The 13,451-nt window shown below is 36.4% G+C and overlaps 1 protein-coding gene across 5 annotated transcripts in view; it reads right to left on the bottom strand.

The window, feature by feature from the left end:
• ADAMTS6 (ADAM metallopeptidase with thrombospondin type 1 motif 6) overlaps nucleotides 1-13,451 on the bottom strand; it is a 144,338-nt gene that overhangs the window by 32,782 nt on the left and 98,105 nt on the right. For all 5 annotated transcript variants that reach the window (XM_030470371.1, XM_030470370.1, XM_030470372.1 and 2 more), the window contains 4 exons: nucleotides 7,613-7,715; nucleotides 6,364-6,497; nucleotides 4,321-4,444; nucleotides 2,975-3,055 (listed from right to left, as the gene is read on the bottom strand). In XM_030470371.1, coding sequence (XP_030326231.1) covers nucleotides 2,975-3,055; nucleotides 4,321-4,444; nucleotides 6,364-6,497; nucleotides 7,613-7,715 — 442 coding nt within the window. The remainder of the gene's footprint in view (nucleotides 1-2,974; nucleotides 3,056-4,320; nucleotides 4,445-6,363; nucleotides 6,498-7,612; nucleotides 7,716-13,451) is intronic.

Raw genomic sequence — 13,451 nt, 5'->3', positions numbered from 1 at the left:
TCACATCGCCAAAATTTCTATCTATCCCTGCTTTTATAAAATCTAGCTTAATCAAAAGAAGAATCAATTGTATGTATGCTGTATACACTTCATGTATACCCAGAAGCAAAGCAGTTCATTTTTTACCTAACTGCCAATGAAAAATGCATCTGCATTCTGTAAATAGATTTACCCGATGTTAGTTGTTACACATACATGAAGGCCACACAGTTATGAACAGTGTTCCAGTAATATAATTACATGACAATGATGACATGATGGCATAATGCTATTAGCATATGAGACAGAAGGAACAAGTTAATATTCTAATCAAATCATTTATGAGAACTTGACAATGCAGAAAGCCCACAGAAAATAAGCACACAATTCCTTCCTGTTGCACATGAGGAATACAAGGTAAGATATCACCCTCAATCAAGCCATTAAGGGAAGATAACACTATTACTAAAACAACATTTTTCCACCAGTTCTGAAATCAGGCTGTTTTGTTGTTGCTGGGTTGTTGGACAGATCAGTTTAAAATACTGAATTATTTATGCAGCTGCAGAAACATCTTTTTGCTGTTACAACATTAGGAGCAATACTGGTGCAGAAATGATCAGCAGGGGAGGAAAAGAATTGGTCAGAGATCGGTCAGGGAGGACAGGTGCTGACTGAGCTAACTGAGTTCCCAAATGTCTAACTGTAGCCTAAACTTGAGGCCATGGCTTGCAAAAGAACTGGATCTTAAGTTAAGGAATCATGGGATGCTTGCTAGTTAGTTTGAAAGCCTGCTAACTGAAATGAACAAAGAAGAAACTTTGAAGCCAGCATGACAGCTACAGAGGAAGAGGGTTTTATTTTTTCCTTTTTTTGTATACTTCCCAATGGATAAATTGATTTCCTAGACTGTGGTCTCGTATACGGCAGCAGTGAACATAAAAGAAAATACAGTAATACGCATAAATGGCTATTTTCATCTGAGTCAGTTCTTAATCTGGTTCATGGTATGGACACACACACAGCTGTCCTGCAACAACAGAGGGAACTCCATAATGACAGGGAAGTAGCTGTGAAGTTGCGACTGTCACTAAAGAAATATCCATAAAACAATACCCTTGAGGTACATATTTTAACAGAATAAACCCATTTTTAACTACCTGTGTGCTCTTACAGTTCTTTTAAGGGACTAGGCAAATTTAAAACCTTCCTATCCCCAGAAACTGGTCATCCCAAAATAGTGATCTGGTTCACATTCACAGAACAAAACATCCCATCACAAAATCAAATGGCTGCTGAGACCTTGATTATCTTTAATTAGGGTGTAATGGCACCTTTGAAAGTTGGAAACATGAGAAAGTAGTGTAGGAGAGGAATCCTCTATTTGTGTAGTCAGGGCTCAGGAAACCCCTTCAAATTGTGACAATGACATAAAAAAGTGGTTTTGTAATACTTCATATTTTTAGATCTGTGGCCAGATTAAATATCAATTAAGTTGTCTGTATTTTTTATTTAAGCCAAAGAATTTACATTTTTCTTTCATTTTATACAGATAGTGCCACCAATTGGAATGTTTTTCCAGATCACCTGCCTCTGCTTATAAAACAAGAAGAATTACAAGCTGAATTGTACTAGCTAAGAGTTATCCTCTTTGTTCTGTTTTTCACCTCCTCAGGGAATAGTTCGTAGCAGTAAACGACCATGACAGGATGCATTGTATCCCATCACCTCTGTCTGAAATGTCAGTACAGGACATACGAACAACCTTACCCACAGTATATTATGACATGGGGGAAGGGCTATGGGGACGGTGATGCCGAAAGATAGTAATAAGCACTCTACTGCTGGAGTACTGGTGTTATTACTCCTGCAGAATGGAGGGAGATCGATTATCTGCTGAATTACAGAAGGATGGGGGCAGAAAGAAAGAAAATTAGGCATCCAACAGTAAAAGGTACCATTATTATCAATACTATCAATTTAGGAATTCATGTACCTAGGAGGATAACTGCCCTTCTAACTCACATTTAAAGGCATCACAATCCATTCCAACATGTGTTTTACGTATCAGCTACATTGAGTGCAGATTGACAAAAGCAGCCTCTGCTGTATTACCTGTAAATTGCTGTTTAGCCTAAACAGGTAATAACTTTGGGTTGTGTTAATCTGTTAATCTGCTGTAGAATTTATCAGCTCTGTAATCTATTCTTGACTAAGAAATAGGTGTTCTTGCACTACTGTAAATGGACTGTCACCCAAATCAGGGTACAGAGACTCTCAGAAACGTGTGTTGTCTTGAGTTTGACAAAGCCAGATTTGTATGTATCAGTATTAAAAAAACAGAAAACAAATTTAACAGCCTTTAAAGAAAGGAATAACAATCAGGGAATATGAATTTAATTCTGTGCTTTACAAGAGGCTTCCTGAATTATCTCAATCAAGCACCTAGTTTTTCTGCATCTCATTTTCCCTATCTGTAAAAGAGGGATGGCATCTAAACCATACAGCACCTCAGAAACACTACAATTAATACATTAAATTGCCTTAAGATAAGGAGACAGTATTGTTAGCATTTAAGTAACTGTGGCTGTTGATGAATAATCATTGTGAGAATAAAATCATGTTTTAAACCAGTTTAATCCTCCAAGATCAGAAACTTCCCTGATGGAAGACAGTACCTCAGCATGGGACAGTACATTATTTGAATACTGCTCATTCACTTCAAGTGAAGTCTGACACTGTAACTATAGTGAATTGACCTGATATTGCACCAAGGGGACAAGGAAGAATCACATGATGTATCTCATTAGCTCCATTCAAGAAAATACATCCTAACTAACTGCTGCAACTGTCTCATCACAGCGTAATATTAACAGCTAATAATTCCCTCTGCTGCTTCTACTATGCCTATGGTTTGGCCAAACCAGAAAACGTACCTTCAAATCACAACATAAACCAACCTAATAACAGCCTGCTATTTAAACCATGCTCTTACCAATGTAGTTCTTTGACATTGCTACTTCTCTTACTTCAATGTGCACAGAACCTCTTGGAATTTGAATCACTTCCATATAGCCTGTAAGACAAAGGCAAACTTCATTTATTGTTGCTTATGTTAATCAGTATTAGTCATGAAACTAACCATTACTGAATTATTTACTACTAAAAATTAGTATGAGATACAGGATTCAAATGGACTTGAAAATTTTCTTTCATGCAATATAAAGAAAACTGTTCAAATGTCATACAAAAATTTGAAAGTGATAGCAAGAATTTACCATGCAGTCAGGAACTCCTTTTTTGAAGTGCTAATAAAATATTTTCAACTTATGTTTATGTATTATGAATAATCAACATATAAAATGACCTTAGGATCACATGATAAGTCAGGTTGGAGAGGACCTCAGACAGTGATTTAGCCCAGCTTTCTGCCATAAGCAGAGTCTGCTAGGAGATCAGACCAAGCTACTCTGTGCTTTATCCTCCTGGGTTGTGGAAAATCTCCAGTGATGGAACTATACAACCTTTCTGGACAACCTGATCTGCTCCTGGACTGTCTTCCTGGGGAAAAATTTTTTTCTTACATTCAGTCAGCACCTGTCTTGTTTCAATTTATAGCCATTGTCTCTTCTTCCAGCATGTACCTACCACTGTGAAAGCCTGGCTCTGTCTTCTTCATAATCTCCTCTTAGGTATTGGAAGGGTGACACTAGGTCCCCACAAAACTCCTCTTCTCCAGGCTAAATAAGCTCAGTTGTCTCAGCCTCTCCTCAAAGAGGGGCAAGCGCTCCAGACCCCAATAATCTTAGTGGTCTCTCACTGAACTGAACTCACTCCAGTGTACCAATCCTTTTCGTGCATTTGGGAGCTGGAAACTGATAACACTAAGATTGCAACACTGTAACTGTCTTTTTTGAGTTAAGCTTTAAACTAATTGCCCATACACTTTGTCTGAGTTCTTAATAAGATGAACTTAAAGAGACATTTCTGGATTCTTTCCATTCTAGAATTTCACATATGACAAAATATCAGATTCTACCATACACATTAAAATCATACACAACATTACTCTTACTATACCACCATAACTCGATAATAATTAAAAAAAAAAAACCCACCCACTTTTTTTTTAAAGACCATGAGAACTAACCATTCAGTAATGAAACATACTGTTGTACTTGACATAAATCTAAACTAATACAGAAAAAGGCAACAACAAAGCAAAAGGAGTCAAAGTGAACGACTAGCAGCAATGCCATGCTGGAAATGAAGGCAGCACTGTTATTTGCTAAAGAGGCATCTAAATGCATTGTGCAATAGAATGGGCATATATGTACATACCTCCTCTTGGCAGTGAATCATTGAAGAAACCTTCAATGGCTTCACATGTACTGCCATCTCCACCACAAACACGGCATCTATCTTCCTTAGCATCAGACCCCAAAATATTATCACAACCTACATGCTGAGAACAGATAAGAATAAATATTTTAACAGGATGATGGTCTTACATGACTATCTTCATATTTTTTTGAAGTGTTTCTCTCAAATTTGAGATAATCAGTTCTTTTTATCATCTACCCTGTTTTTGATAGCTGTTACTCTAAGTGGGTTTTCACTCTCCAGGGAAAGAAAATAACGGAGAACAAGAAACATTCAGGTTGTTACCAAATCTTAATTAATTAGTACTTTGCATGTCTATGGTGACTTTCAGGAAGGGATCTCACAGTGTTTTACAAACAATGTAATTATTACAGTTATCAATAAATGATTAGTGATATTTTTACTTAATATTGCAACAGTTAACTGTGTTCCATCTATATTGCTTTGTTAAGGCAAACATTTGCTGTGTTCCTTAAACATTTACATAGCATTAATATTTTTCCCAAAGGCATTTACAGCTTCATAAACCATATTTCCACATTATCCAGGCAAAACGTGTGATTGTTTTCGTAAGTTTGAATGTAAAGTGTAAATTACTGTAAGAATGAATGCAGAATGAAACTTAGTGAAAGGCTGAATTAAAAGCTGTATTAGATAGGATTAAATAGCCTTTGGAAAAAAGAGGTGTCTATAACTGATCATAAAAAATACAATACATTTCTGATTATCCAATTGAGAAATATAGTGAACAATGATTAACTCCTTACAACTTATTGATTCAATCCTATCACAAAACTAATGAAAATAGAGACAGTTGGATCCTTAAAACAAAACAAAACAAAACAAAAAAGAGAATGAACAAGTAAGATGTAAACAGAATGACCACTACAGCTTGCCAATTTTTTCTGGGAAAAGGAGGCAGCTATGTAACTTCATTTACTGTCTAGCAATATCATCTATTGTCTTATAAATGTGTAATATATAGGTCATAAGAGAAGTTAGAATACTTTAAATAATTGACAAAATAGTATTATTCTAACCATTTACATTTCAACTTTGTTTCACCAAGAAGACAGAGGCTCAACCTTATTACGTAGCTCATTCTCAACTCGAAATTTAGTTTGAAAAGACTTTTCAAAACTATTGAAATCTTCATATGCACAAAGTACACCAGAATTCCACAGGTTATTTCCTAGGTCTTTTTTGATATCATCATGTTATTCAATAAACATATATCTTCAGCCCTCAATTTAGCAAAGAACTTTAGCACTGGGTTAAGCTTTAGCTATGTTAATAGTTTCAGTGAAATCAAATACTTTTCAGAGTCACCAGCACAGTTCAGATGTTTAGACTGAAGTACGGAATTAAACACTTTGCTAAACTGAAGCAGCAGTGGGACGTATATAACTAAAAATATGGCACAGACCATCAATTCTATTCAAATTCATGTAATGCAATTCTATAGGAATCTCACAAGATAATCAGATTTCTAGTAAATGAAAAATAATTGCATCATTATACACTTATCCCTAGAACTATAGAGCAATAGTGACAACTTTGTTTCAATCACATTAATAGCAGAATTGTTTGCAACAGGATGAACTAGTTAGAGAGAAACGAATTAATACATTCACATTTACTGTTTTTCAGCCAGAGTGGTGTTCTAATTGGAATGATGGAACAGGCCTTGGAACAGTGCAAGTATTCTGTTCGTCTCCTGTTGCCCTTTCCACCAACTCTTCAACATAAAACATAAAGCAAGGGGAAAAAAAAAAAGACAAAATGAAGGATTCTATGAAAGTCTGTAAGAAGCTACTGAAATTTAAATGATTTGTCTAATTTATGCAATACCTTTTTTATCATTTTGTTTCAATCTTACTTTTTCATTAACAATTTGACCTGTCAACACTCGCGTTCCATATAAGTAAGCACCATAATTCAATGTAGGAGATAGCAGACACAACAAATTAATCCTTAAGTACTTTATAAAACATTTGTAACCTTGCATTCTCCATTGATACAGATATCCAGTGAATCAGCATTGCACTGAGTCCCATCTATTACTGCAGGAGCACGTTCAGTGTAAAAATTATAACCTTCAGCCAAGCAGTTTAATGCACATGGTTTAACCCCACCTGGACAACAAAAATGAATGAAAAAAAAAACCAAACAGAAGTCTTGAAAAGTTAACAGCTAGTTAAAGTATATATGCATAAATAGATCTGAAATTTATAATCTTATCTCATACCTGACACATATAATGTATATACTTTATTTAACTTCCCTTTATTGATTTCTCTACTTGACTCTTCTTTCTTGCAAAAAAGATTATTTCGCTTAGTAAGATATGGCAAGGTTGGCTGGCTCCATAATGATTCCATTATGTTAATACAACCCTAATGATTATTGAACAATTTAAAACAATAAGGATACCACTTCACCATTTGAAAAACAAGAATAACAAAAGCATGTAGTGCAAGAAGTATATCAATGTAAATTTCAAAGCAAAGATCAGACTATTTTAGTTAGGAATTGAGTCCTACAGAATTACATTATAGCTCAGACCACATGATCACAATGATCCTTTTTAGGCATTTTATCTTAAAAAACTAAGAGTAAAACTGTCGCATCAGTAAAATACAAAAACACAAGGGGAAACATGGACTTCTTCACTATAGGTTTAGAACAGGAAAAAAACAAAATAATAAAAGGACAATCTACAGACTTAGAATGACAGAAACATAAACTTGATTAAACTGTCCCAAAAAGAAATAATATCCTTCTTCTCTGCAAAAGACCCTTTTATTGCACAGTGCAATTATTTACAATTCAGTTACTGCAGTAGTAATTGAATTAGAGACTTTTATAAATTCTTTTACTTCTTTTTCCTTTTCCCAGTATTGTCACCTTAAGAAAGTAAAAATGATCGTGAGATTTTTTTATACTGAACTCATCACTGTGGCATAAAATGCACTTACAGATCACCTATGGAATCAGGCGGAGAAGGGCTCCAGATTTTAAATTGGAGTCCCTACAACAATGCTCACTCTCCTTCATAGTAAAAACAAAACTGTATCAGAATAGAGATGGCTCTTCTGCAACATCTTCAGCAACCGACAAAAGTACAAGTAAACTTAGCTCATTATATTTTAATCAAAACATTCTATTTACAAACATTACTCTTAATATAACATTTATATAATTTTTAAGACTTCACATATGGAAACATTTTTGTGAAGATAACCATTACCTCCAGTGTAGGGTTTCCAGTTATAATACTTTCCCCGGAAAGGCATATTGTCAAAATCTGCACATTGCTTTTCTCGGAAATCACGGGCCCCTGAAGGACATGGCTAAAATAATAGAGACAAAAAAAGGTTAATTTCTTCCAAATATCAACATAAAAGGAAATGCTCATAGGCTTACATCATAAACATAATCATGCAAGAGACTAGGAGGTGGTTCCCTGCTTTGACTTGCGGCTCTCCTTCTGGAACTTGCTTTACTGTTCTACAGCGTCTACTTTATAATCTTAGCCTGGCATGAAGTAACTGAAGTGATTTAAGCAAAGGTAACTGTTACATAACAGTTTCCATAAAACAGGACAATCAGAATCACATCAAACTATGCCATCAGCTACCTCCTTATAAACAGCTGAAAAAATTAAACCAAAATAATTTGGTAAGAGCTGTAAGCTCAGTTATACTGTACTGAGCAGCTGTACAGAGCAATGCTACTAAGACATAGAGAAAAAAAAAACCAAACACTTTCTAGAGTTGTATCACCTCTAGTTACTTGTAACCTTGACAAAAGCACTGTGTTAAGGCTGAGAACAGATACCATGTTTGGCTCTGATTTTAACAGTCTCCAAGTGTGAAGAAAAAAAAACTGCTTTCATTTGAATTTTCATTACTTCACATTACCTATAACAAAACTGTAAAGTATCTTACTTGGAATAAGGGTAGATGTACATGAAATTCATCTTGGAAAGAATTACAGGAGAGAGAATTCTTTGCCATTTCTCACATTTTTCATCAGCAGGTTCACAGTAATTATCACAGCTAATCTTGAATACACCCAGAATTTAGATAGCACATTAAACATTGTTATCAATGTTTAAGTACCTGCTGAAATTGCAAGCTTCATCAGACAAAGTATTTAAAATATAGATTAAAATAATTTTTAGACTGAAAAAGAAAAGAATTTTTTTGACAGAAATCAGAGGCATCAATAAATACTACTATTTTATGAGCAACAGAAGTGTCCATTTTATGACAGTTATGCTTGTCTTCCTATGTATCTAAGCCACTTAGCATGGTTCAGGAATGTGAAATGCACTGAAGTGAAAAGGTTTCTATAAACACGGATGACGAAAATTTGCTGCACAATGCAAATATTAATAAAATAATTATGATTCTCAGTAACATGAATCAAGTTCTTTTAACAGCCAGTCCATTGCAATATAATTCAGAAACTAGAATTTGTTTTTGCAATTTTGAAGCTCCTGCCATATAAATTAAAACAATGGACATAGTAGTATTTAAATTTTAATTTTTCTCCATAAATTACTCTATTATCTCCCTCCACACAAAAAAACATTTTTGAATATAATACATTTACTGAATACAAAAAAAAAAAAGGTGAAACTACTTAAATTCAGTACTTCTTTAAATGATAAGACTGAGAATAAAACATAGCTATGTAAATAAGGTAACAAGTTTTTTTTAATGGCAATACAAATTCAATTTGCCTCTTTGTGTCATGTTCTCCAACCAGTAGAGGGATCAGTCTTGACCCACCTCAAACCCTGAGTCTAAATGTGTCTGATAGTGGCCACTACATCCTATTTTTCAGTCCCACTTGCTTAAGTACTAATTTACCTGTACCATGAGCTGAATTTGACAAAGAATGCAAAGAATAACAAGAAGGGCTTCTACATGTATGTCAACCAGAAGAGGAAAGTAAAAAAAAAGCATGCCACCCCAAGGAGCAAGACTGGTCAACTGCTAACAATGGACAAAAAGGCTGAAGTACTCAACAACTTTCTTGACCCAGTCTTCACTGGCAGGCTCTCTCCCCACACCTCTCAAGTGGATGAACTGCAAGACAGGAACTGGGGAAGCAAAGTCTCTCTCACTGTAAGTGAAGATCAGCTTTGTGATCATTTGAGGAACGTGAACACAAATCTATAGGACCTGATGAGATGCATCCCAGAGTCCTGAGGAATTGGCTGATGTAGTTGCTAAGTCACTCTCCATGATACTAGAAAAGTCATGGCAATCCAGTGAAGGTCCTGGTGAATGTAAAAATGGAAACATTGCACCTACTTCTAAAAAGGGTAGAAAGGACGATCCTGGGAACTACTGACCTGTCAGCCTCACCTCTGTGCCTGGGGAGACCATGGAATAGATCTTTCTAGAAGCGATGCTAAGACATATGGTGCACAGTGGGTGATTCGAGACAGCCGGCATGGCTTCACCAAGGGAAGGAAAAGTCCCGCCTGACCAACCTAGTGGCCTTCCATGATGGAGTGAGTACAACAATGGACCCAGGAAGAACTACAGATGTCATCTCTCTGAGCTTCTATAAGGCCTTTGCCATGGTCGTCCACAATATCTTTCTCTCTGTATCAGAGAGAGACACATTATGGACTGAGTCCACATGATGGACTGTTCAGCAGATAATGAACTGGTCACATCCAGACAGTAGTGGTCAATGGCTCAATGGTCTGGATGGAGACCTGTGGTGATGTCCCTCAAGGGTCCAGTACTGGTTAATATCTCTACCAATGACATAGTGCAACTGAGTGCGCTGTCAGCAAGTTTACAGATGACACCAAGCTGAGTGGTGCAGCTGACACGCCTGAGGGATGGGATGCCATCCAGAGAGACTTGGACAAGCTCAAGAAGTGGACCCATGTGAACCTCAGAATGTTCAACAAGGCCAAGTGCAAGGTCCTGCCTGTTGATATCGGCAACCCCTGTTATCAGCACAGGCTGGGGGATGAGTATCCCTGAGGGGACGGACTTGGAGGTACAAGTGGATTAAAGATCGAACATGACCTGGCAATGTGCGCTTTCAGCCAAGAAGGCCAATCATATCTTGGGCTGCATCCAAAGGAGCAAGGCCAGCTCCTCTGGCACAAATGGAAACACAGGTTCCACTTGAACATCATGAAACATTTTTACTATGAGGGTGACCGAGCACTTGTACAAGTTTCCCAAAGAGGTGGTGGAATCTCCCTCCTTTGAGATATTCAAAAGCCACCTGGACACAGTCCTGGGCAACCTGTTTGAGGTTTGAGCAAGAGGGACCATACAAGATGACGTGCATAAGCCCCCTTGTAAGCAAAGTCTTTCCTTTACCCTATTAAATACTGATTCAGTTTTTGCCAGTTTAAATTGTTAAAATTACTATCTGTACCCTCCTCTTGAACACAGCTCTGGCAGTCTGACAGAAAACCAGCTACACACAAGTATGCACAGCCTGTAATCTCACTGATGACAGGAACAGCAGACAAGGCTGGGAATATCTGGAAGCAGCTAAAGGAACTGTATGAGCAAAGCATATAACAGTCCTACTCACTTGGTATTTTATCTGGTATGGTAGTCATAGAATCTTAGAATGGTTTGGGTTTGAAGGAACCTTAAACATCATCTAGTTCCAACCATCCTGCCATGGGCAGGGACGTCTTCCATTAAGGCAGGTTGCTCCAAGCCCCTTCCAACCTGACCTTTAACACTTCCAGGGACGGGGCATCCACAACTTCTCCGAGCAACCTGTGCAGTGTCTCAACACCCTCCCAGGAAGGAAATTCTTCCCAATACCTAATCTAAATCTACCCTCTTCTAGGTTAGAGCCATTTCCCTTTATTCTATCCCCACATGCCACTGTAAAAAGTTCCTCTCCAGATTTCTTGTAGACCACCCTTTAGGCACTGAAAGGCTGCCTACAAAGTCTCTCCAGAGCCTTCTCTTCTCCAGGTTGAACAAGCCCCGCTCTTTCAGCCTTTCCTCACATGGCTGGCTTCTGATGGCTCAGGGGGGACCTTATCACCATGTTCCAGTACTTAAAGGGTGGCTACAGAGAAGATGGATACTCACTTTTTACAAGGAGTCACATGGAAAAGACGAGGGTAATGGGTACAAATTACTCCAAGGGAAATTCTTGTGACTGGACACAGGAAAAAAGTTTTTCATAATGAGAACAATCAGCCATTGTAATAATCTTTCCAGAGAAGTGGTGGATTCTCCAACATTCAGCATTTTTTAAGATTCAGCTGGAAATAGTGCTGGGACATCTAGTCTAGACCGTGCTTTTATCAAGAAAGGTTAGACCAGATGATCCTCAAGGTCCCTTCCAACCTGGTATTTTATGATTCTATGAAAATCATACCTATAGAAATGCAAAAACATTACTGCAAGGTAAGTTACTACATGCATTTATAAAATGCCAGCTCTTTGGCACTGTCTCCTTGTTATATACTCTTTTCCCAAAGTAAATATGCAATAAGTGCTTCTCTTTATTGTGTAAAATATTTCCTGTTTTTCATGCAGTTATAGTACAGGGATAACTCTTGTCAAGCAACAGGCGGCTTGTGTTTCCAAATGATCGTTTAGCAGACTGCAAATCATGAGGTAAGAATCTAATGAAGGCATAAGAAATTTAAGACAGGTCTGACAAAGTCTTGATAAGAAAATGATGAAATAATTAAACTTTTGAGCTGAAAAAAGCATTGACTTTAATAAGAACATGAAAAATTTTAAGACTGAATAAAAAATAAATTGTCTAAATAATGCTAACATATCACTGAACCAACACTGACAAAACACCAAACCTTTTATCTCACAGAAATGTGTTTATCTTGGAGCTTAAAGTCAGGCACACTTCAGTAATAGAACTCACTGTGTTTCCTGTTAACAAAGGACTATAGCACACCTCACAGAAGATGAAAAACACAGCCAGGAGCGTGACAGTTGAAACTTGGGTACTGTTCCATGATTCCATGATGTAGCTCCTCTAATGAACGCATTTTAGAAAAAATTGGCTTGAAAATATTAGAATTATGAAAGCAATGAACAGTATCTGTGAATGTATGCATAAAGGAAGGAACCAACAAAAACCACTTCCTACATTCTAGTAAGAGACTGAAGAACAAGAATGTTTTAAAGGTATGTATGCACACTTACTTTCATATAGATAAACCCTTCACAGAACTTGTAAGCAAAATTAGTTTCTTATTGTGTACAAAAAATTAGAAGGCTTTTACAGTTCTAGATGTGTATTAAATTATGTTTCACATCCTATACTTACTTTAAATCAGACAATGAGTTATTTTAACTGAGTAATTATGTGCCTTGCAAGTCTATTAGCTTTTTTTTTAAAATTAAAAGTACTTTGGTTGGAAAAAGACATAATTTTACTAGAAGTATTGTGGTTGGTTGTAGAAAATAAGTTTCTGATGAGTGTGTTTCTTTCTACCATCCTTTTTTTTCCAGAATTCATTAGGTAATGTTCTTTCCTGCTGATCTCAATGTTTCCATTAGCAGATGCCTTTTGAATTAAGAAGTCATATATGGCTTTAGAAACATCTGATGAGAAACAAACCTACTAGGAGTATGTGCACTGTTTCCAAAGAATTAAAATAATTAAAATGGTCAAAAGAAAGGGCAACTTTCTCATTTATGAAAGAAAAAGGTCAAAAATAGTAGGAGCTTTAGCGAGTGCTACATTGAAAATTACAGATGGGAAATGAACGTTGACATTGCAAGATAATCTTCAACAGAAAAGAGGTACAAAAACCACATTTTTCATAAAAACAGCGGCAGAACTGCATGCTCTTGACGCTTACATTAATCAAACATACCATTCCATTAAAAATGCCAGGCACTAAGGACTGTGATAAATCTTGAAACAAAATCTACTAATCTCAGCAATTCTTAGTTATGTAGAACCCTAAATATTACTATAAATATTACTATAAATGAAATATAGACTACAACTGTCGAAACCATTAAGGCAGTAAATTTAAACTTCTGTAAGTACCAACATGTTTATGCACTGGAAAACCATACCCCAAAAATATGCTA

This window comes from Strigops habroptila, chromosome Z, assembly GCF_004027225.2.
Source record: "Strigops habroptila isolate Jane chromosome Z, bStrHab1.2.pri, whole genome shotgun sequence".
NCBI classification, from domain to species: Eukaryota; Metazoa; Chordata; class Aves; order Psittaciformes; family Psittacidae; genus Strigops; species Strigops habroptila.
The sequence above is the reverse complement of the archived record's forward strand: the minus strand, read 5'-3'. Positions and strand labels throughout refer to the sequence as shown.